The 23,328-nt window shown below is 41.4% G+C and overlaps 1 protein-coding gene across 1 annotated transcript in view; it reads right to left on the reverse strand.

The window, feature by feature from the left end:
• Positions 1–23,328, reverse strand: part of COX10 (cytochrome c oxidase assembly factor heme A:farnesyltransferase COX10) — a 109,239-nt gene that overhangs the window by 80,981 nt on the left and 4,930 nt on the right. The window contains exon 4 of the mRNA XM_075441074.1: positions 15,563–15,687. Within this exon, the coding sequence (XP_075297189.1) occupies positions 15,563–15,687 (125 nt within the window). The remainder of the gene's footprint in view (positions 1–15,562; positions 15,688–23,328) is intronic.

Raw genomic sequence — 23,328 nt, forward strand, 5'->3', positions numbered from 1 at the left:
CTACAAAACCACAACTAGCATCCAATTTAGTCTCTGTGCTCTCGCTCATGTGATAGCCTTTGATATTCCCAAGGATGAAAAATGAATGCATTTTACTACAAAGATGACATGTGAACAAAGCCCTTTTTAATTCTGGTTTCCTGTGAAGAACAAGAAATCAAAAGTTCAAGGGGGAAATCAATAGCTAGGCCAAGTATTAACCAAATCCGACTACAAATTAATGAAATTGAGATTTTCTCTCTCATAATTTCTAGCAACACATTTCAAAACTTTTTTACTATTCTGTTTTTCAGTTCAGAATTCAAATTATTATTAATACGACCCAGAACTTAAACCATTTTCACTTACGCTGCCTGCACTGAAGATACAGTACCGTCTTCCTTTAGCTGTATAATGAAAAGCCTCATAAAAAAAAAAGTTACAGAAGTTTTATTTTAAGGGCTGCTCTTGAAGTGTGAGAGGATGTGAACATCTGTGAAAAACAAGTGCAGAAAGAAGACTAAGATATGTAGATAAATCATTAGTTATATTAAGATACGAAACAGGCACCCAAAGAATGGCATAAAATGTAAATGAACTTTGGGATCTGGTCTCTTAATTTGACAGCTGTTTGACAACTGCAAAATGGAAAACTGACCTCAGACAACTGTGTATAAATGAGACTATTAAGCAGAAGAATTTCACATGGAATGATACAATATACACTGCAGTAACGCCTCACAGGGGAATAGATCAATGCAGACTGGAATTTTTATTGTCTTTGAAGGTGGTGATGTTAAGACGACTTGAATTTCACAAAGAGGAGCTGTACGCTACATTATCACAATTAATGCCACTTTCTGAAATACAACGACTGTCGCCTACGAAAGTACACTCACACATAACTCGCAGGCTTTTAAAAAAATCTATGCGAAGCAGCAGCTCTGGAGACACAGGAGAAACCGTCTTCTGCACTGGCCCTGCAAATCTGAAGCCAGCAAAAGTATACGGTGACTCTGTCACAGGATAACTTCTTTGAAGGGTATCTTTGGAAATTACGGGTAGTCACAATTACACATGGAAAGCTCTGTCACCAAAGCAGCCCCAGCACAGTCACTGATCCGTGGAGAGAGTGGCTTCAGGAAATACGCCACAGTGTTGGTCCCTATGGAGAGACCTTCTTGGAAAGAGTGACAAGGCAGCAAGGGGGAAACTTCTACCATGACCGCCTGAAGCATGGTATAAACCTGATACTCTCATCAGTAACAGAGAAACAAATAGAAAACAGGGAGAAAGCCTACTTTCAGACTTAACCAACCATTTCTACTCATAGTTCTGCTCCAGATCCCATGGAAAAGGGCAGATCTTCCAAGGGCATCCCCAAGCACTACTTCTTCACGCTCTCTAGCAATGCAAAGAGCCATTTGTGGTAAATATGTTTCATTCCAAAGCAGTTAAGCACTTGGCGGTTTCTTTTATTTCTCTCTTTGGGACAAATACTCAAAACCAGCCTTCCCTACCTTTGTTTTTAACCACAAAAAAGAAAACAACAGAGGCTGAACAACCTGCAACAGAAGAGACAAAAAAGCCACTCAAGCATTTGCGGTGAAATCCAGACTTTAAAAGAATGGTTACAGCTCTCCAAGCACAAAAAGTTAGCATTAACAGCAGCAGAAGCAAAGCAAAGCAGCTTTTGGGGGGGTCAAGTGAAACCAAATGGTGGATTTTTAGATAGAAAAGCAATTTGCTGTACAGCTCCTTTAATTTTCAGTAGCAGCTGGGGGGGGTGTGTTTTGGTGTTGGTGTTTTTTTTTTTTTAAATCACATGTTCAGTTATAGGTCTCAATGTCATTCAATTTGTAACTAAAATGAAACTGAAAAATAAACAAAGAAAATCCCAAAGATGTAAAAGATGACATGAGCACCATCACCAAAACCTTCATCATCCAAACCTCTTGTAGCAAGGAGTCCTGCTGTAACTTCACACGGTGTGAAGAACAGACTCCTTTCGTTCATTTTTAACTCGCCTTTTGCTAAAAGCTCTCACTCTTGTTTTCAACAGGCAGCGAATAACCGTTTCCTACATGGCTCCTCCCTGCCAGCTGTGCTTTTACAGACCTTCATCACGCCCTGCCTCAGTGTCACCTACTTCATGCTCTTCAGAAACTAATTATGGCATTGTATGAATACCACCGATTTATTCTGACACAATCCTGGCATAAAAACAGCTCTTGGAGTCCAGGCTGACTGCATTCTAGATACGACCAGAGCTATGGAACCACATCTGCATGACGACTTGAAGAAAGTTTGTGCTTTATAGGTTATCCATTTTCTCTGACTCCAGCAGTACTTCTAATAAAATACTTTAACTCTCCCTACAAAACCTGCCTCGCTCGTAAGCCTCTGCATCACCTCTTGGCCCCACTTCAGAAGAACTTTCAAAACATCCAGATCAGGAGGGAGTTAAAGCCGACCATCATCTTACGGAGGAGGCATGAGTGATTTCCACCAGGAGCGGTCCTCGCTCTGAAGACTTTAATCAAGGATGAAGAATGTGAATCCAAGACACAGACTGCGGCTCAACATTTCCCCATTACGGCTGAAACTCTGCCAACTTATACTCTGCGTCGGGCCCTTCCAGACACTGCTCTGCTACTTATCCACAAACTCACGGGAACTTTCCTAGGAGTGAGAGAACTTCAGGGAGCAGAGACAGCCTGGCTGAACCAGGGGCTGTCCTCCGGCCCCCACGCTCCCGCTGTCGGGAAGCTGCCGAGAGCGACGGCAGCAAGGCTTTTGGAACTGAGCTGACACCAGCACAGGCAGCCAGTTAAACACGGCAGAGCCCTCCGCTGCACCGCACCTTTGCTTTCCATTGCTAATTCAGTTCCCTTGCTGTCTAAGGCTATTTCAGATAAACATTTTTATAAAGATGCCCTTCAAAGATAATATTTTGCTTTTATTGCCCTTTAATAAACACAAGGCATTCTAAGTCTTTGTGCATCTTGTAAAAGGTTATTTTAAAAGTATCTAATTTCAGAACATAAAAATGAGTTTCAGGCTGAGCTATTCAGCCTGCTTTCAAATGCCATCACCTTTATGATACTCTCTGAAGTTAAAATGGTTTGTCATGTCTCTGTTAGGAGCATCGACATAAATCGTGACCGTAATAAGAAACAAGTCTTAAAAGGAGGATTATAGGGACAGATTTTCATCTTCTAGAAGTCTGTTTTACTTCAAAAATTTACATAATCTATACAGATCCAGATGGAGTTAGCCTTTAGTGACCTGAGAATACCAAACCTCAGAGATTTGCAAACATGTTTGGTTTAAAGTCAAAGCTTATATTACTAAGTTACTAGGACTCTTACCTTTCCATCCACGTGTCCCATTTTATTTCTTCTCCTAGTTTAATGATACTTCCAACATGCCTCTTGCTTTTTAATCTGGATGATGCACCTAATGATTTTGGTACTGAAAACTAACCTTCTCCTTCAGTTTCCACACAGATCTCATAAAAACCAGAAGAAATGGATTACTGCCCAGAGCTGTGGTTTACTCGTTCATTAAACAGCTTACGCTTAGAATCCTCTTAAAAAGTCACTTAGTGGTAAATGGCTATTCAACACTACAAATAAAAATTTTTAAAAAGCATTTACTACAGCTTTCTATTCATACCAGTGTTATAATCCCACTGGGGATACTGCTGAATTTTTGGTGCAGTTTGGATGGCCGTTTCCCAACAGAACCCAAGGAATTGTGGAGCAATACATATATATTCTACACCTTCCCAAGGAACGTGTCAGATGCCGTATATTTAAAGCATGACAAATTTTAAAACAAAAAATCCGACCGTCAGCAACTGTGGGTAGAAGAGATCTTTTTAGGACAACTGACAAACACCCCAAGAGTTTGCAACATCGATATCGTACGCGCCATGTGTGTTCATACTACCATAAATTAGACAGATCACGTATTGGAAACCTCTGGCACAGCACAGGCATGCTTCCAAAAATCAAGCAAGATACCTTGCTAGTGCCTGCAGCAACATCCAACCCAATCCCTGAGCAGAAATACAGGGAAAAATTCAAATGCATTTTACGAGTAAGAATTTTAATCAGCATAAATAAACTCTCCACGACTTTCTTGTTTCTTCTAGGATGTGATGTGTGTCGATTTTTAGTAAACTCTTGGCTGATGCCAGTAAGTAGCCTTACCAACAAACAGAAGCTTTGACAAATCTTCATACTTCCAAGGTTCAGCTAGGTTCACTTCCAGAAAGCAGATGGGTGGTCCTTGAGTTTTTACACGCTGAATTGTCCTGGCTTCGGCTGGGATAGACTTAATGTTCTTCGCAGTAGCTGCTGTTTTGGATTTAGCATGAGAAGAATGTTGATAATACACTGATGCTTTTAGTTGTTACTAAGAAATCAAGGACTTTTTCCAGTCTCCCATGTTCAGCTACTGAGCAGGCGTAGAGGCTGAGGGGAGCACAGCCAGGCAGCCAGCCCAGGCTGGGCAATGGGAATATTCCATACCAGGGACAGCATGCTCAGTACACAAAAGGGGGGTGGCTGGAGGGCAGAAAAATCTTCCGTGAGTTTGGTAAGCTCCATGAGTTCAGAGAACTCTGCGAAGTCTAGGAAATCCGCGAGTTCTGCGATCACTGCTCGGGGACTGGCTGCGCAATCGGTCATCTGGCGGTGAGAAAAACTGTATTGTGTATCACTTGTTTTGCCTATTCAGTAATAATTATTATTATTATTTCTTCCTTTGTTGTCTTATTAAACTGTTTTTATCTCAACCCATGCGTTTTACTTTTCATCTGTTCTCCTCCCCATCGCACTGGGGGGCAGGGAGGAGCAAGCGAGCGGCTGCGTGGTCTCAGTTGCTGGCTGCCGGGTTAAACCATGACATCAACGCAGCTTGTTTCCATCCAAGACTACATCTCTTACGGCAATAACTACCGGCTTTGATTGCTACAGACTAATCAACTCGCTTTCAGTTTTCCCTCTATGCTCCCCTGAAAAACTAAAGTATGTGACTCAGAGACACATAAGGCAAACCCTCATACTTTCACAGTCTGTAACTTCCCAGATTGCAAACTCCGCAGGAGTCATTATGTTCTTATACTGGAAAATCACCGGACTCTCAAGACACTATTGCAATACCGATATTAAATAATAAGATTCTGTGCTACCACCACAGGCAAGGATCCTCCATAATCTGTATCTGCCGTGATCCACCGACTCTACTTCAAAGACCTGCTACAGTGCCTTCAAAAATTCTATGTTTAAAGGCCAGGGCACTGACACAGGAGCAGACAACTGCTATTACATATGATGAGGAGTTTTCAAAACCGGAACCAAACCTACCTATTGGTGCATCGCTTCTGTCAGAGCGTGCTTTATCACACTCTCAGGGACCTGCTATCCTGACAACTCTAGAAGTGCTCTTCCAACAAACTACTTGCGCAGTTTGAAGGAAAAATCAAAAGAATTATGTCACTGTGATATCTGTGCCACACTACCAGGACAGTTAAATTCTACATAAAGATAACAACAAAGGATCGTTGTAACCAAGGAAATAAGAGTTGAAATAGTTAATCACTTCATACCAGACTGTCATCAGACCTTCCAGTATTAGTTATTGCATGGGCTACAGAGGCACTATCCCAAATATGCACTACATATGCATCTGTGTGCATCAGATCCCTACTGAAACCTGAAATACAGTCACTTTGAGCTTCCCCACATGAAAAGTCCCTAGAAAACAAGAGTTTCACTGTTAATAACTAGTGCAGATCTTCAGCCTCACAGTCGCAGCAGTCCTAGCAACTGCACAAGAAAGATCCTGTCCGCTTTCAGTGGGGAACACCCCCAGCAATTGCTCCTTCACCCTTTCCTAGGAAACGGTGTGCCAAGGCCCTCCTCATAACCGAGGGGTTTCTCTTCTTCCTTTCCCTGCTCAGCCACAACAGAGCAAAAGATGATTCCCCTGGGACACTTGCCTGCCTCAAACCCACTAGGGAGCTCTAGCAGACCAGCTCAGCGGAATCAGCTTCGCACTAGGCTTTACTGTAAAATCTTGCAGCTTTGGAAAAAAGAAGTCAAAAGCCACATAGGGTAAGTGAATGTCTTTGTAGACCATAGAAACAAGAACATTTCGAGTGCTTGCTCCAGCCCTACTTGCCTTTGCCAATGCTAGCTGCAAAGCGCTCCGCTAGCTAGGTCCACTCCTCACGGCCACAGCTGTGGATAACCGGGGCGTGTACCAAAGACAAAGCAGAGTAAAACTTTGTATTAACAGCAACAACAGTCATATAAAATTACAGAAAGAGGACTTTTAGTCCATTTTACTGCACACAAAACCTATCCAACATTACGAAGACAAAGCAGAATCTGAACTCACGGCATTTACTTAGTACTTTTTAACAACGGAAATTTGAAGAGGAAACCCTAAAATAATTCAGAAAGAAAGGGCTTGTTCGAATGCTCTGGGTTTGTGTTTCAATGAGCTATTCCCTAAAGAAACAGTGTCGGTAGACTGTTTCAGGGAACCAGGAAATAATTTTCCTTAACCCTTGTGAGTCATACTTCACCGCATACTCGTTATTTTTCGTACAGTACAGTACACAAGGTACCGAATTGCCGATTTTGAAACTGTCAGGAGTCTAACTCAAGGCAATAAACAGGATGAATATAACACCATTTAAATTACAAAATGAAAATGACATTTCACTAATTATCTAATAAGGCTAGAATTTAATACTTGCACTGCTGAAGAAATTCTCAGCTATTTGGAAAACGTCAAAACATGTATTTCAAGACTGACAAAAAAAAATCGAATAGTTATTTCCACTTTTCCTTTTCTAAGCTTAGAAAGGCAATACCCCATGGATCAAAAGGCCAGATAAATCTTATTAAGTACTAGGTTTTCCCTTTTGTCTAGTGCTCTCTCCACATTCCATCATTTCGGTCCTTTGAAATTGCTTTGTTCTGCCTGTGATCAGGGTTTCCAGGAGAAATCTGGCATTGGATCTAAAGGGAATCCCACACCACTGAAGTATTCCTGACAATTAATCATTTGGTAAATAATTTCTTTCTTTTTCTCCCTACCTCACTTGCCCCCAGTATTTCCAGAGAACCTTCCAGGGCGATGCTAATGAGACAAAACTTCCTCTAGGCAAAACACACCATCTTGAGGACTCACAAATGAGCAGAAGTGATGCGGTTTCTGCAGTTACCACCCGCAAGTTCTTGTCCGTCAGACTGATATTCCAGCGTAACAACAGGAGTGTTCCCTGTATTCACTCTCAGACCGTATCTATCACCAAAGCCTGTGCGGATGAAAGGACAATTTCAGCTGTGGGGACAGAAAACCCAGGACCGCGGGGCTGTTTCCCCGGCACAGTCCTGGTAGCACAGAGGAGGCTGCAGTCCCCCATCTTCTCCATAAAGTCCCCTCTACTATCCCACCCACTTTCTGATGTTCATTTGAGACATAAGCTGCTCACCAACAAATGCAACCAGGGAGAGAAAGTGTGCACCCAATACTTATGTCGATTGTGAACTAAATAACAAACAACAGGATGTACTTTCTTTGTGCATCTACAGAAAAAAAATTCTTTATCAAATCATGAAGCATGATGATCCACAAAGAAGGGGCACAACATTAAGTATAACTTTTTATCCACTCTTTATGGTTTTTTGGTTGGATTTTAATCCATACAAAATATAACATAAGAGAAAGAACCAAATGAAAGCATTTTGATTTAAACTCCTCTAAAATCTGAAGCTTTATGCCAACAATGAATGCCACTGTGGGAGGCAAAGTAGTAAAAAGGGATGCTGTTTTATTTATTTTCACTGTCTTTGTTGAACACCACACTTTAGTGACTGAGGTCTAAGTGCCCCTCCCTCTACGGGCATGGAAAGCCACCCACTTTCTTTCCAAGACTTTTCATGTACCATCCTGACACAATATGCATATGAGGAAAGCGAATTTCTTCCAACAGCGGTATGCATTAATTTATAATATTTTTCCAAGATCCTTTATCAAGCTTCAGTTGTAGGTCAAATAATTTATGCTTTGCAAAGATAATCTCTGCATTTAAAATTTATCGGCCCTTCAGAGGTTGGTTCTCATTAGTGCTCATCATTTTCACTGCTCATGAAATACATCTTCACAAGCGGAGCCATTCCTACTCGATATCAAGGATTTCTACACGCTAACTTGATCTAGCTGTTGCAATTATGAATCATCTGTCAGAGTCGTAAGTTATGATCTTCAATGACCACTAATGAAGGTTGCCTAGCTGTTAAAATATCAAAGCAGCATATATCAGCACACTTTTGAGCACAAGATAGACTTCCAGTGTTGCACTTCTCTTGTATTTATTATGTACTGTAAATTACATCACCGGCTGCCTCCAGCACTGACAGTCCTGCACTCCAGAGTTAAACACCAGGTTTTAATAACCACTCCTGACAATCTTTGATCGCTGGGGGGGGCAGATGAAAGGCACGGCCGCCTGCTGCAGGCAATCTGCTCCGTCAAAACAAAGGGGACTTCAGAGAGAGACAGAGATGCATCAGGTGTTAATCTCCAGTGAAGAACCGGGAGTGCAGCCTGATCGACTTGCTCGCTGTTTCCAGACGAAAAAGGGTACGTGCTGGCCAGCCGGCTCATTCGGGATGCACGTGGGAAGGGAAAGGTGCTATTAGCCAGGCATGAAATATTTTGATTTGGAAACCCAAAACCTTGGGAAGACATTTTAGGCTCTTTCTAAATCATTTTAATCACTCAACTATCTGATTTTTCAAATACGCTGTATGGAGCAAATCTTGTTGGTGTTTAAAACCAGTTCTCTCATTCAAACGTGGCAGCGTAGTAATCTGCTAGGGGAAGAAGCGAAAAAAAAAAAATTTCAGGGCTTTCAAAAAGTCAACAAGACAGAATTTTGAGGAGATTACTTGGGGAAAAACCTCCTGCATCAAGAGGAGGTGGGCTGGATGATCTGACAGAGGTCATCTCCTCCAGCTTGGGTCTGAATGAGAACACAGTAATAACGTTAGGGTCAGAATAACAAGTTTCCACTACCTGCCTTCAGACATTCAATAAAACACATATTTGGTAGGAAAAGTTTAAGTATGATGAGACAACAGAAAAAAACCACTTGGTTTGGGGGAATATAAAAAGAATTATTGCTGTTCTCTCTTCTGTGTTGAATTTCTTCACTGGGAAAAATAAAGAGGAAGGGGTCTGAGGGATTGTCAGACTCCTGCTATTTTTCTTTTCCGCTTCTCCAACAATCCAGGCATCTGTCACTAACCACCACTTTCTGCGCATTAGTTTAACCCTGGTTTTATTTTTTTCTATCGCTTCAATCCTTATAACAGATTTCTCTACAGATTTGCTTAGAAAGCACAGCCGCGCTCTCTGAAAGGAACACAACTACTAACGTCACGTCACTTTACATTATTTTTCACAGCCACGGAAAGCAAACAGTTTACTTGGAGTCTAATAGTCCAATGTGAACCATTTTCACTTCTATCACCTAAGATTCTGCCTTAAACATCTCTCACATGGGGAAACTGAGAAACAGGTAGTATTGCAGGGCCTCTGATAAAGCTAAAACCAGAATATTTCTAAAACTTGCAGAAACAAAAGAAGATACACGTGAAAAAAACCTCCATGCTCACAAGATCAGTGGGCCCCAACCACATACAAACCTCCCAGACTCCTTCTCACTCACAAAACCTGTTCGATGGGGCAGGGGGCAACAGGGGAAAGAAGGGTTGAGTTAATACTTAAAAACTATTTCAGACACTGTGGCTCATTCACGAAAAATCATCATCATCGCTGCCTGACAACCCTGAAACAAGACGTGGAGCTGATGAGCAGCAGACTCCGCTCTGCCATGGCAGCTGGTGGCACATCTCCCAGCCGCCTTCCTCCCCCCAGCGACGCAGGTGTTCACTGTAACTAACTCCTCCTGGGTCTTCTTCTCCTCCTTGAACCATGAATTACAATTCTAACCGGCCCAGCAAGCTCAAACAGCTGCAGCCAGTATATCTCGAGAGAGGAGCAAGGTGCTGGACTTCTGACAATCAGCGGCACGCATTCTTTCACAACATTTACTTCAAAATTCAAGAAACCCTCAAACTTCCTTTTTCCTACTCCTTTCATCCCGTTACATGACCTTAAACACCAGGTAGGTCAGAAAACTGCAAACATACAACAGGCATCGACTCGTTACGATCGAGCGCAGGAGTACAAGCACACTCGCATGACTCCAACTGATGGCGTTGTTGCCTGGCCCTTGTGGTCTGAACTGCGTAGCCGAATTGGATCCATTTGCCTGTTTTACTCCCTGGCGTCCATGTATTGCTGATTAACCCAGATTTGCAAAAACAACTGTAAAACCGCTGACTTCAGACCATCAGTACAGTGATCCGCAGCTTCATCTACAGGCAACGGAGGTGCAATGTAGATTTCAAAATGTTACCGTATTTGTAAGCTCCAGTTGACCTTTCTCTGGGGCAATATTTGCTTATCTAAGTAGGCTTATTACTTTTTTTAGCATTTTTAAATTTGTTATGCGAGTACTGGTCAACCAAGCCACTACAAAACAGCAAAATATCATTAAAGGTGAAGACTACAGCTATCTTCTGGCAGCGCAGAGATAGTAAGTGGATTTAAAACTGGAGGGTAAACTGCTTTATTTTGACTTTATTTAGCCTGGTGCCCACCACTGCAGCATCCAAATGACCATCACAGTTTGTCTTAATACAAAAGATCACACATGACAACTCAGATCCTGTATTTCACTCCCGTACTTTAACACCAAACCCATCCTTCCCACCCACCACAGCTCCACTTCTGAGGGATCATCGCTGTCAAGACAGGATGACATTAAGGGCAGAACGCAGCCGTCAGATCAGACCCTGAAGGGACAGGCATCTTAACTGGTCTTACATTTCTTCTCTCATTCTGGTTAACACATTTACTTTATTTCTTATTCTCAGCTCTCTAACTTCAGCTAAGCTATTCAGTCCAGTCTGCTTCCTTTTCAAGGTACCATCAGTCAAACCCAACCACATCATTTTATCTCTCAGTTTCTAAATCCAAACCATTTTAAACATCCTGCTTTCATCTTTACAGCTCGCTCCCACTTTTTAACCATGCTGCAGTTACAGAAGAATGTACTTGACATATAAAACGTGCATGTGATTCCTTTAACATTTTAATGTCGTGTATTGTGTTGTAAACATCTCTTCATGTTTTATCTCCTTCTCCATAAATCAGAGGCTAGTATCTTACAAGTCTCAAAAATGACATGTTTTCTCCATAATAAAAATGTAAGACTCTACTCCTCCTTGAAACTTGAGTCAGCTTTCAAAAATCATCAAAAACCAGAGCTACAAAAAAGCAAAAGATTATCAACTAATTTGATATCATTTTCTCTCACTCCATTTCTATGACAGCGTGAGTACAGTATGGGAAAAAATGTTACAAAATTGGTCTTCACCAATCAGAAAACCAACATTTTGATTATTCTTTTTTGTCACTTCTAAGGAACAAACACTAAGGTAAAACACCTTCTTGTGTATCCATACCAATATACAACACTGAAAGAGTCAGGAAAGCAGACAGTATAAAAAAAGTGATACGCTAGGCATAATTACTTGTTTTACTCAAGATTAATATGCAGCGTTTACAAGATGAAACCCCAGAACATATTTCCATTTCCTTACCATAACAACAATTAATAAGACTGATCTCTTATAATCAGATTTTCCAGTGGTTTTGGCTAGCTTAGTAATGTTACAGCAACAATGTGTCTCAGTCTATTCCTTGTTAAGTGCCTTAAGTGATTTTTTTTTTTAATTAAAAACCACTGTAAAATACTGATTATTTTGAAAAGACAGACCACCAATAAAGAACACCTGTCCAAAATAATTTTAAGTTACTTCAATGACAGAAAAAAGAAAGAGCGCCATTAGAAAAAGACAAAAAAAAGAGGAAAGCAGTTTTAGCAGGTGGGACTGAAAAGTGGTGACATGTTGTAGTACAATACTGAAGGGCTGAAGGACATAACGCAGTGTTGCGTGATGGGGAAGAGAACCAGGGACCCCTGGCTTAGCCTGCCACTAAAATGCTAGATGAGGTGCGAAGTACAGCTCTGAAGTATTGTGATACAAAGGAGTGAGGCAGAGGCAGAACTGCTGGTAGAGGACCAGAGAAATAAAACACCGTCCTTTCCTCGGCACCTTCCAGCAGGAGCTGCCTCCCTTGCAGCCCACAGACCCAACACGCTCTACAGGAAAAGCCAAGGACCCTCCGACATTTATCCAGATCCCCAGAATTCATAACATTTTCCACCGGCCTGAGAGATTCTATTTCTCTCAAACTACTGTCTAACATAAATTATATCAAGATACTTTTCTTGACACTTTATACACAAATGTTTCTGGAATGACCTTTCACCCTAATGCAAGCCTGTGCTGAAGTACTTTTTGCCTGTATTTTCAAACACAACCTTTTCAGTGTCATTTTGCAAAAAAAGTAAGTCATCAGCTTCTTAAACATAGTCACTCAATTTCACAGAACTGTTGTAAAATTACATTATTTCTACTTGCATCAGAAAGTACATCTAGAGTTTAGAATTTATGGGTTGTGAACGTTGTTTTTAAATACATGCCTCTGGTTGATAAAGATCCAGATTGTACTTCTACAACGGAAAACTACAAGGTTGCCAACTCCCATCATTTTATTACTGCCTTCTTGTTAAGGATAGTGAAAGTGGGGTAAGAATCTCCACTCTGCCAAATTTTTTGTAACTTTCTAGCTCTTACAGTTAGGAAAAAAATGTTTAAATTACGACGTACAGCCATCTGAAATCAAGACAGGAAGTGATAATTAAAAGGTTATTTTAGACCGACTTTTCACTTGGGATAGTCCCGGCTCCCTCCCCATTAGTTAATTCAACTTAAATTGTTAATTCAACTTAATTCAATGGGGGTAGACTGGTCTCAGCTCCTACCAGACTGCTGAAATGAAGTGGTCAAGAGAAGGGAAAAAAAAACCAAACCACAGAATTTGAACAGTTAAAAGTTTGTATTAATACTTCCATGAATATGATGCAATCTCTATTATATTTTCACAGGACCAGGCTCCTCACATCCTGTCCTAAATCACAGGGAAGAATCTTACACAATCGACACTTTACCTTCCCACGACATATTTGAGGACTGTAAATCGTGAACGCAGATTTATCAGGGAAATGAGGAGTGGGAAAGACGAGCTGCTCTTAAAGATGTACAGATTTATAGCAATATGGGAAGCGGAAAGACGGTTATCATATAAAAAGGTCCTTAAGGGATAGCAAGGAGCAACGAGGGAAACATGAGTCATGAGCTGCCAGAGAAGAGGATGCGTATGGGGAGCAATGGACAGAGCAAAGTAGCAATAAAGGAAGTTCCAAGTCAAATGTGCTCCTTCCCAAAGGTCGAGGCGGATACCCAAGCTTGCAGTATTTATCGAAAATTAAATTCCCAGCCCATTCAGACACACTACCACCAGCAACACCGGGAAAAGGACACTCATCGACTGAAAGGTTCTATTGATACACAAGGTCAGAAGGCACAGTTCTTTTCTTTTGCTCCACTACCAACTCTGCTTCTTTGTTTTCCTTAGCAAGAATAGTCTGTCTGCATATGCAAGTGGCTCAACATGAGTGAGTGTGCAAACTTAAAGCATTCAGCTGAGATTGTGAAAGACATTTTTACGCTTTGTGAGGCTGGAGTGAGCTTCTCTATTTAATGTCATATTAACAGCTGTTCCTATGTTGAGATGGCAATGAGTAAGCACAAAGTTATTCCACTCAACTTTCCTTTCCCATCCCAGCAAGCCTCAAAAGTGTCAAACTCCAAGTTTTGTCGCAGGATTCCTGCTACTCCCAAGTATCCCCAGATTTTAAAAAGCAAGAATCTAAAAAGTGACTTTGAAGAGTTTAGAAAGTGGCTACTTTTGAGATAAAATACAACACTGGGCAATACATGGAAGCTGAAGACAAAGAAAACCAGTTACTTGTGCGCGAATATCACCTCTAGCAAGATTTACCAAAATCTCAAGACAGACAAGTTGTACAGGAGTCTCTAAACAAGAAGTAATTATTTCTCCTCTTAGTCCAGTAATAGCCACACCAAAGGTGAAAGTAAATATGACAGTAAATATTTCAAAGGATTGGTAAGTCACAAAATAAATTTTTAATATTAAAAAAATGTAGTAAAGGAAAAAAGGGAGGAAAAAACATACCTCTAAAATTGTATCAAAATCAAGAAATCTTCACCTTAGTTAGGACAGCTTTTCTATCCAGACTTTGTGTGACAAAATATCTACATGATAACCAAATGTATACTTCAGAAAACAGTGTAACCTTCGTAAAATCATTTTTCAAGGCTACCTAAGTGTTTTCAATTTACTTAGGCTACCTAAATATTTCCAAACAACTAAAAGTCATGCAGCATCACTTCCGATTTTGCAGAGAAAACAGACACGACGTTAGCTGCCTACCCCAGTTTTAAGCTCAGTGAAAGCAAACAGTAAAACCTGTATTTACTTCAGCCTGAGCAAGATGTGTGCTTATGGGTGCAATCTCAAAAAGCACACTGGGTGCCTACAGCTGAGGTGTTACAAGGTGTACACATCAAAGAGCCCAACTCAGTCAAGGTGACTCCAGGACGTAGATCCCGGGAAACCTCCACGACCCGTTCCATTAGCGGGGTCCCAGGATTCAGCCCTCCCCATCTCCCAGGTGACTGCCGACACCATACTGTGCTATCAAAGCTGCCACTGCCACTTCTTCTTCCCGGCCATATTCACAACTGAAAGTGATTGTGGGTACTACGTTCAACACCACAAGTGTTGTTACCTGTTCACTAGTTAGGCTTGCCTTTGGGACGTAGGAAGAGCCTCTTGCAATCCAGCTGAGAGATCAGCATCAAGCTCCATGGGCACGTTCACACACGCAAGGAAGCTCAAGTTCAGGCAGCTGGAACATCTCCGTCATGAAACAGCTACCACATGACACAGACTAACAGTATGTTTTATAGATGCTTGGGGTTCCCTGATTCCTGCCTGAATGGAAGCACATAAACCCCATCAAAGTCCCACTACAGACATTTAGAACGGTGCTGAGCCACTCTTTACCCAGATTGGACAAGGTCATACAATAACACAACTGAGGGACCAGGCTCGTAAGGCTGGAGCCCCGATGCCTATTCTTACACTCCAATTACACCGTTCTTCCTATGTCATTTGCAGTGACCCAGGCTTGGTATTATCAAGATAAACATTATTATTGGGAGGCTTAAAACCTGATCAACTCCATTCTGAGTAAACACACTGTGCCTAGCAACTTTAACTCGCAGACTTTAATTCCTTTCGCGGTGTCAGTTTTAGTGGCTCAGAGCTTGCGCGGCAGCTGAAGGCGCAGCACTCCCAGCCATCCGTTTACACTCCTTGGCAGCACTTCAGCAGCCAGGACGACACCAGTTTGCGGTATGGATGGACTCACCTGATTGATGGAGTTGGCAGCACAGGACGCCAGGCCAGTTCCGAGGGAGGCGAGCAGGAAACACGTCAGGTCAAAAGGGACCGGGGCCATGGCAAAGCCAGCAGACGCGGTGCTTACAACCAGGGCTGCAACACAAGCAAGAGCACAGTTCAAGGCACCAACAAGAAACCATCTCCCTTCTACATACCATTAAAGGTTTTTAAACCCTGTAAGAACCTTGGTGCAGATTAACTTTTTGCTACTTTTATGGATCAAAATAGCTCCAGGAACTGCATACAATTAGTACTAATACTATACATACAGAAGTCAAAGATGAGAAGAACTGTCAGGGATGAAACGAGAAACCTAGAAGCATCAGCACATTAGCAGAAGAGGTAAGAACACGGCTTACGGCTCTGTATTCCCTATTTTATGGATTTGCTACAGGATCAAGCTGCTTCACACGTACAGAAGACGCATTTGTTCCAGTAACTCACATGCCATGGCAAAGTCTAGCATGGAAGAAAAACAGCAGGAAAAATCCTAAATGGAGACATATGCATTATATCAAATTGTAGCAGACTTCAGCAGCGCAGAGAGTTAGACAGAGGCTCAGGGACGTAGGCTACGGCCGGTGAAGCTGTACAAGTACCTGCTCACACCGTTCCCATCTGACATGTCCACTTCAGGCAGAAGGTACAACCACATCGTTACGTGGACCTAGCAACTCTTAAAGGCCTCAACATTTGAGTGGATTAATAAAAATCTATTTCAGTTGTCATCCAAAATTATAACTTTAGTATAGCACTGCAAGTCACATCCTTAAAACAAAAGATACCCAAGTTTCAACCTTAATATTGTAATTACCCAAATAACAGGTCTTAGGAACCTTGCTTTTGGCAAGAAGTAGTATGGCATGAAAAATTCCTTATAAGTCAGCACATTCACTGAATACCTTACTCATGACCTTGAACCTTACAATCTGAAATTAATAGTTATTAAAGTATTTAAAATATATTCTGCATGTAATTATGTGTTCCAGACCTCAGCTAGCTCAAATCAAAGTATCAAAATGTTCTTATCTTCCTGATTGCTGCAAAGTCTCCTGTTTGTCTGCAGTGAAATGACAAATAAATAACCTTTGCAGACTGAAAATACCTGGATTATCTACTAAGCAGCGTTACTTGAGATGAAAAACTAAATGTCATGGCAGAGATCTGCCAGCAAGGATGCACATGCAAAGTGCTAATTTTAAGAACCGTGCCTGCATAAGAACCTTAGGTTTTAATCCTAAAAAGACAGTGGAGAAAACTTGCTGCTCATCAAAACTTTTCTCTAAGTATTAAAACCCACTGGCAGCTGAATATTATTATAATAATATACATAGTATTATTATACACGTTAATCACGTCGCCCGGTTGCGGCTGCACAGGCTGCGGCGCAGACGGCTGTCATGCAGGCGGGCTGGAGCGCGGCGTCAGGGTCCGTGCCCGGTGCCAAGGAACGTCCCCTGGCTCTGACTCCCCGCGGCAGCATCTGGCCCGCACGGCAGCCCCTTCAGCGACTTCTGAAACGCGCTGAACCTACGACGGAGCCCCACGCCTGTGAAACAACCACCGGTTCCGTGACCCCACTGGGCAGACTAACGGACTTGCAGGTACCGATCACTTCTGGAAGACTGGGCTCCATTTATTATATAAATACAATAGCATCTTGGTTTCAAAACTCCTGGAGCCTTCTTAGTAGAGTGCACAGGAATATCTGAAATGCCTTGGTGTGCAACTGAGAGTTATAAAATACACTGAGAAGATGACGGTGAAACAGTGGCGTTTGCATTTCTAAGAGTGATTACATTCATTTTTTTGCATAATAAATCACATGTTCCCTTCTAGACAAGAATTTAATTAAAACTTATCTTAGAGAGCACTTTACACCAATTTATTATAGGAAAACACCAACTCATTTACTGAAGAAGAAAGGTGGAGCAGATTGGCAAACAGTCAGTGTAACATTACCATTACACTGACCTCAAAGAAATTCTAATACTGTACAGCTACAGCACTAATTAAAGTCCCCATTGATTTCTCCAGATTAATTTCAGCCAGTCATTTCAGTGTGACTTATCAGGATCTCATTAAAAAAGGTTGTGGTACATCCTCTCACTTATCCCATTGAAACAGGTATTTTTAGTTGCTTGGACACTCGTGTCTGAACACCAGGCATTCCCCGCTTGCCTCACTGCCCAGCAATTCGAATGCAACACGGTAAGAGCAAAGAAGAAAACGCTCCCTTTGGATTGGGAAGTTTATTTTCTTTTACTGTGGAAGCAATAATTTACTCTTCTACTTCCCTCATGGAGGAAAAGTATATTTAATTGAGATCACATCAAGGGAATGAGGTCATTGACTCTGTTTGTTTTTTAATCCCTGTTAGTTTAGTGCTTTAGGGGCCAAATTAACTTCAACTTATTGTATAATAGATGGAATTGATCCTTTCAAGATTTGTTGATGAGAGCTGGCATTATACATGCTCTTCAAAAAGAAGCCAGGATTTAAACTTATGATCTCAGCCTAAACCTAATTTTCAGTCCTTTAAACATCTCTAGCTTCAACAAAAATTACCAGGGGACATTGTCGCCCATTTCAATGTAAATGAAAAAGAAAATGCTAATGGATTGGTGACAAAAAGAGTAAATTATACTGCTTCTAGCATAAAAACACATCCAAAAAGCCTACAGTGTATTCTTTACGTTCTTCTTCAACTTCATTGTAACGCGAATTGCCTTTAGAAAACCCTGTATCTGTATTTATAGCACGTGAATGGCTATGCCATACCTTGTTTACCTCCTATTAAAAACTAGCCAAGCCAAAATAAAAGTGCGTAAAGCCAAAGCAAACCAATTCAGCTTTAGATTTCTTTTCTGCCCGTGTACTGATGATGTATCAGTAGACATGAAAGGACAAAAGCAAATGCATCACTACTTTAAGAAACAATTTCACTGTCTGACTACAAACGTTTATACACTCCTTCAAGCAAACCAGCTTTCCAGAAGCTGATGGAATTTTCCTTCCAGAGATTTCACAGTTTGGTTTCCGGAATGCCAAATGTAGCATCAGTGTTAGTGCTATACAACTGACCAGTATTTCCTTTATGAACTTAAGATTTGTTTGGGTGTAGGCACATCTAAGTTTAGTTGCAGATTACAATCTGCACACTGAAGAAGGCCAAAACCCTGAAGCAAACTTAAATTTGGGACAATAATGTCAAACAAGTCTTTGCATCACATCATACAAAATGCAAGTGCAATATTACAAACAGACCAGATAATCTCTTTTTACCATCGAACAATTTTAAAGTGCTTTGCAAAAACTAAACTGTAATAACAGTTTCTTTTTATTTCATTGGTTTTCTTTGTAGAATGGAAAACAAATTGCCAGAAAGCTACCACTTTCTTTCTTTGATAGGATAATAGTTACCGTTCTAATAACCACAAAATGACAACTACTTTGACAGGCATATGAAATATATTTAGAACTGAGAATAAGTGTAGACTAGTAATAATCTAAACAATATATACTGATAAATCTTTGTCAAACTTTCTGCCTATATTAAAGCTACCATTTAAAGAATAAATGCCATAATAAATGACATTATTCCAGAACAAAGTGGAAATGTACTGACATTTCACTAAAGCAAATGGATTTTTTTACTAGAGCGGCTGTTACCAGATTTTTAGCCTATGAACACAACATGGGCACCTTATTTAGTCACTGTTGCTCCATTATGTAGCGGTTTGGTAACACTCCAGAGTCATTATGCAAAGCTGGATATCCATCACCTTCGTTTTACACAACAGACAGAGATGAAGTAGGATGTTCATGATGACATCGCAAGTCAGTAGCAAACGTCTCAGGCTTCTGATCTCCAGTTCAACCATTCTGTGCTACAGGATCGCTAACGCACAGGCACAAATGCATACGTAAGCAATGTGTCCAATAAATTCCGGCTGTTTTCTAGTAAACAAGACAAGATTATTCTCTTAAAAAGGGACCAATTAAAAAAAACGCTCTAACTTCACTTTCTAAAACTAAAAATGCTCATAGATTATCGTACTTGTCCACTTTGCAAATCTTGAATGTAGGTCAGCAAGTCCATGACATCGAAACCATGCACGATTTTGTAGCTGGTAGTCTTTACTCCTAGGTTTTTGTCTAACATTGCCTAGCAACAACAGAGAGTAATTCCGATTGGAAGGGATCACAGGCAATCATCAAGTCCAACCTCCTGCTCAAAGCAAGGTCAACACTGAATTCAGGCCAGGTCCTTTAGGGCTTCTTCATCTCCAAGGATGGCAGTTTCACATCATATCTGGGCAACCTGCTTCAAAGTTTGATTCTCCTCACGGTGAAACTTTTTTTTCAATCCAGAACCTCCCATTTCAATTTATGAAACATGTTTTCTCTGTGCCAAGATTCACATATTTTAAACAAGATTTGAAAACCCAAAGCATATATGCTTCTAAATCTGCCTTTAAAAGAACTTTGGCACCTGACTGGGGAATGTCCACATCCTCCTTCCTGCAGAAGGAGCTACTAACAATCAGATGGCATCAAAATGATATGTAAATCTTTACCTTAAAAAAACCAAACAAACAAATTTATGGGCCTCCGAGAATTCATTGTATCAGTCTTGTGATTCTGTCCATAACATGCACATTACATTCTGATGAGGAAAAAGCACAATAGGTTTGTTTCTCACTTGACCATCGTAAACCCTGGAATGACTCTATTAAAGATGACTAATTACTCCAGATTTACAGAGGTGTAAACACCTCAGGCTAGCCTATTTTAGCTCTCAGGTACAGACCATGAAAAAACCAGAGATAATTTACTCTCAACTCTTTGTACATAACGTTAACAAGATACTGGGTTGAACTCTGAGAGCTAGATACAACCAGACAACATCTCACATCCTCAATGAGAGGAGCACAGCAAAACATAAGGTTACCCTGAGGAAGTTTCCAGACTTCTTAGTGTTTGGAGAACTAGTAACACACTTAAAGTGAATCAAAGGAGGGTTTCTGTTAGAGACACTCTTCACGAGTCAGGGCAGTAACACACTGCAACAAACTGCCCAGGGAAGCTGTATATTCCCTGGCTGGTTTTAAGAAAGGACAAAGCAGCATCAAGTCAGGAATGCTTCACCTAAAGGTGATCCTGCCTTGGGGGAAAACAGGTAAGATGACTTCCTGAAGTGTGCCTTTGAGGGCCCCATGACTCTGCAGGGACACCGCGCACATGGAACCAAAGCAAGATACCAAGTGCAGAAGCCACTCCAGTGAGATCTGAAGCAACTCCTCAGTAATCAGCACAGAAAAGCAACGTTCAACATGATTTACTGGATTGACTATTAAACTGTACTTGGAAAAAAATACTACCAAAACTATAAAACACCTTTGAAGAGTTGGAAGGTAAATATGCTTTGCAAAGAGATGCCATAAAAAAACCAGACAGACTTCAGGGGAGCGACTGTGACTTTGTACATGATCTCTGCATAAAAACACACCAGTTAACTGTGAATGAAGAAAACCTTTAGATACAAACTAATACATAAAATTATTAACTGTAGTATATTAAAATACAGGATAAAGGAAAGGTAGATAAACGTTTGAAACATGGGCTCTGGCACGACTTTCTGAAGGAGATTCACGTTACAGTAGCCTGAAGAATCATTGAATCTTAGGTTGGAAAAGACCTCTAAGATCATCAAGTCCAACCACCAGTCCAACACCACAATGCCTATTAAACCATGCCCCAAAGTGCCACATCTACACATTTTTTTGAACACCTCCAGTGATGGTGACTCCACCACTTCCCCAGGCAGCCTGTTCCAGTGCCTGACCACTCTTTCAGTAAAGACACTTTTCCTAATATCCAACCTAAACCTCCCCTGATGCAACTTGAGGCCATTGCCTCTCGTCCTATCACTAGTTACCTGCGAGAAGAGACCAACACCTGCTTCACTACACCTTCCTTTCAGGCAGTTGTAGAGAGCAATAAGGTCCCCCCTCAGCCTCCTCTTCCCCAGACTGAACAGCCCCTGTTCCTTCAGCCACTCCTCGTAAGACTTGTTCTCCAGACCCCTCACCAGCGTCGCTGCCCTTCTCTGGACACGCTCCAGCCCCTCAATGTCCTTCTTGGAGTGAGGGGCCCAAAACTGAACACAGTACTCAAGGTGTGGCCTCACCAGTGCCGAGTACAGGGGCACGATCCCCTCCCTGCTTCTTGGCCACCTGGGCACACTGCTGGCTCATGGTCAGCCGGCTGTCGACCAACACCCCCAGGTCCTTTTCCACCAGGCAGCTCTCCAGCCACTCCTCCCCAAGCCTGCAGTGTTGCATGGGGTTGTGACCCAAGTGCAGGACCCAGCACTTGGTCTTGTTGAACCTGATACAGTTGGCCTCGGCCCATCGATCCAGTCTGTCCAGATCCCTCTGCAGAGCCTTCCTACCCTCGAGCAGATCGACACTCCTGCCCAACATGGTGTCATCTGCAAACTTATTGAGGGAGCACTCAATTCCCTCATCCAGATCATTGATGAAGATGTTAAACAAGACTGGACCCAAAACTGAGCCCTGGGGAACACCACTTGTGACCGGCCGCCAGCTGGATTTAACTCCATTCACCACCACTCTTTGCACTCAGCCATTCAGCCAGTTCTTTATCCAGCGAAGACAGCTACAACTCAACTCTCCCAGGCACAGCAGAGATTGAGATATGCTGGACGCACAGCCCCTTCCTCAACAGGCTTGTAAGTTAGATTAAAAATTCTACAGCTGTTTAGAAATTAGCAGTTAAGTTTACATCCGAGTCATGTTGATATATCCACTTCTGAGACAGGTTCTACATAAGGTGCTGTACATCTCGCTGGTTGTCCTCACCAAAAGACCAACGCTCAAGACATCCTTTATTACAGAAGCAACAACAAGAAAATGTTCACAAACCATAGAGAAATATTTAGTGAGAATACTCGGCATTTTTCGTATCATGTCTTCATCACACTTCTCCCACATTAGAAACTGAAGTTTAAATTTTCCTGTGTTTTTACATAGGGCTCATCTTAGTTTCCATCTAAGTGATCACTGGGGAAAACATTACTTGAATGTAAACTTGAAGTTAAATTTAAGATGAGACAACCTGAAATTCTTTATGTGTTTCCATTGTAAATTATTAGAATTTCCTTCTATTACCATACCTTCACATGTCTCTCTCCTATTTTCAGTTACACAGAAACTTTAGGATAAAGTTCAAAACAATGATATTTATAATTCTGAAAACTTATCAGAGAGATGTGTTAGTTTTCCAAGTGCCTGGACGGTGAGATACAGCTGTTCAGACAGCAGCTGACACAGAACACCGCGGAGAAGGGAAAAGATGGAAACCGAACCCAAAAAGGTAGATTATGCGACAAGTAATTAAAAGTTCCCTAATTGTTTTCTATGGCAAAAGAGTACAAACAAAACCCTTTTCCTGTTGGTAAGGCAGAGCTTCTAATGACAGGGTCACAAGAACTGCAGTTTACATGGAGCAGGAGGGTATGGTAATAGCTCAACTCATTTCCTTCCAAAGGTGAATTACAGTTCAGAACACAAACAAACATTCTCTTTACTCCAGCAGCAGGAAAAGAACAGGGCATAAGGAAGTCCCATTTTAGCATAATGCAGAGTTTGTTTTTTTGTTATTTCATACTCTGAAAAGCATAAATAAAGCGTCTGCCAAAAAACCCAC

The sequence above is a fragment of the Opisthocomus hoazin genome, chromosome 21 (assembly GCF_030867145.1).
Source record: "Opisthocomus hoazin isolate bOpiHoa1 chromosome 21, bOpiHoa1.hap1, whole genome shotgun sequence".
NCBI classification, from domain to species: Eukaryota; Metazoa; Chordata; class Aves; order Opisthocomiformes; family Opisthocomidae; genus Opisthocomus; species Opisthocomus hoazin.